Genomic DNA, 1,666 nt, shown 5'->3' with positions numbered 1-1,666 from the left:
GGATCCCGGGGTGACACAGAATGTACGACCTCAGCCAGGGTGGGGACCTGCCAGAATGCGGTGTTTGTGAGGGAGGTAAAGGCCTCTCCCTACCCCATGTCCTCCCTCGGCAGCCCCTGGAAGACCTCACAGGCACTTAGGACTCGATGCAGGACCAACAGAGGAGGAATGGCGTGGGGCTGGGAGGGCTCTAGCGGTGTGTCTTTCTAGGCTGGGCTTGGGGGGAGGGGCAACCAGCTGGACTGGAACTGCACTGCCTGCCTTCGGTCGGGAGAGGGGAGCAACGCAGCTGGAGGTGGGGGCCTTCCATTTCCATCTGGCCATTCCCCAACCAAGACAGAAGGGCACCATGCACCCCGTCACCTGATAGGATTGGGGGCCTCCCTGGAGGGGGCCAGGCTGAGGACTAACCTGCGCTCTCCCGCCCCAGCAAACTCAAACCTCTAACAACTGCCACTTCCAAGCAGCCGGGTCCTTTTCCCGCCTCTGGGTGCAGCCAGCTAATTAGGAAGCTGGGCAAAACGAGCACCAATAAACAGGACTAGGACAACTCCCAGGGCAGCCTTCAGGTTCCCAGCGACCTCCTGAAGGCAGTTGCTGCCCTTCCACATTCTGGCAGGGCGGCCCGACTCTGGAGCGTTCCCGCTCATGTCCCCAGCTCAGCTCCTAGTCTAAATACCTGGTCGGCATCCCGGGAAAGAACCGAGCTGCAGTCAGCTCTACACCAGGTCCTGCCGCCAAAGCCACTCTGTAATCCTCTCTAAGGGTCTATGGCTGCTACTTTCCATAAGTTCAAACTTCCTTCAGGCCACACTTTCTCCACCAGGAGCTCTGCGAGGAGGTTCTTCTAAAGTGTTCGGTGCTCACGCCTAAGGACCTATCAGCGGCGTAGGGGTAGGAGACGGGGCTTCCGAGGGAAAGGCCCAGCCTCTAGCCCGCCGCCGAGCTTCTCCGCGGAGCAAGGCTCGGCGGGAAGGGCAGGCGTGCGGGGCGCGGGGAGGCCGCAGGGAGGGGCTAGAAGGCCCAAGGGTGCTAAGTGCCACTCTTGTTCCTTTCCGGAGGCCAGCCCAGCGTTCTCCCTCCCGCCAAACGATTGTCAGCTTTCCCGGGGCAGGGCGTGACACCTGCCCCCTCCCCTCCCAATGGCTGGGTGGGGATCGGCACTGCGAGTCCACGCCACAAAAGAAGGTGCAATCGCTGAGCCCCGCGCAGGAGCTTCCTCGCGGGAGGGGAGAGCTCGAAGCTTCGGAAACATCGGGAAATACAAAAGGCGGGGGCGGTGGGACGGGGTTGGGGAGCGGGGGTCGCCTCCGCCCGCCCCCTGGAGGAGGGACCGACTCCCTCGGCCTCGGGGACCTGCCAGCGCGGCCCGAGCTGCGTCCTAGCCGTTGCCCGGCCCCGCCTCCCCGCCCTCCCCACCCCGCCGGCCCCGCGCCTACTCCGGGTCCCCGGGCGCACCGGGCGGGCTGGGCGCGGCCGGCGGGCTCCGGCAGGCCCCGGGCTGCGGGCCGGCTTCGTCCGGGGGCTCCTGGGGGGGCGGCTGGCGCGGGCTGCGGCCGCTGGGCCGCGGGGGCCTCCGGGCGTAGAGGAAGAGCGCGGGGTCGGGCATGGCATCGGCGTCGTCCAGGGCGCCGGCCGCGCGGTCCCAGGCGGCCCAGTCCCGGCC

General features: G+C 66.9%; 1 protein-coding gene across 1 annotated transcript in view; it reads right to left on the bottom strand.

Annotated features, from left to right (window-relative positions):
* Window positions 1-1,435: 1,435 nt before the first annotated feature.
* The window catches only part of CCDC92B (coiled-coil domain containing 92B), a 7,504-nt gene continuing 7,273 nt past the window's right edge, over window positions 1,436-1,666 (bottom strand). The window contains exon 4 of the mRNA XM_046676290.1: window positions 1,436-1,664. Within this exon, the coding sequence (XP_046532246.1) occupies window positions 1,436-1,664 (229 nt within the window). The remainder of the gene's footprint in view (window positions 1,665-1,666) is intronic.

This window comes from Equus quagga, chromosome 11 (genome assembly GCF_021613505.1).
Source record: "Equus quagga isolate Etosha38 chromosome 11, UCLA_HA_Equagga_1.0, whole genome shotgun sequence".
NCBI lineage: Eukaryota > Metazoa > Chordata > Mammalia > Perissodactyla > Equidae > Equus > Equus quagga.
The sequence above is the reverse complement of the archived record's forward strand: the minus strand, read 5'-3'. Positions and strand labels throughout refer to the sequence as shown.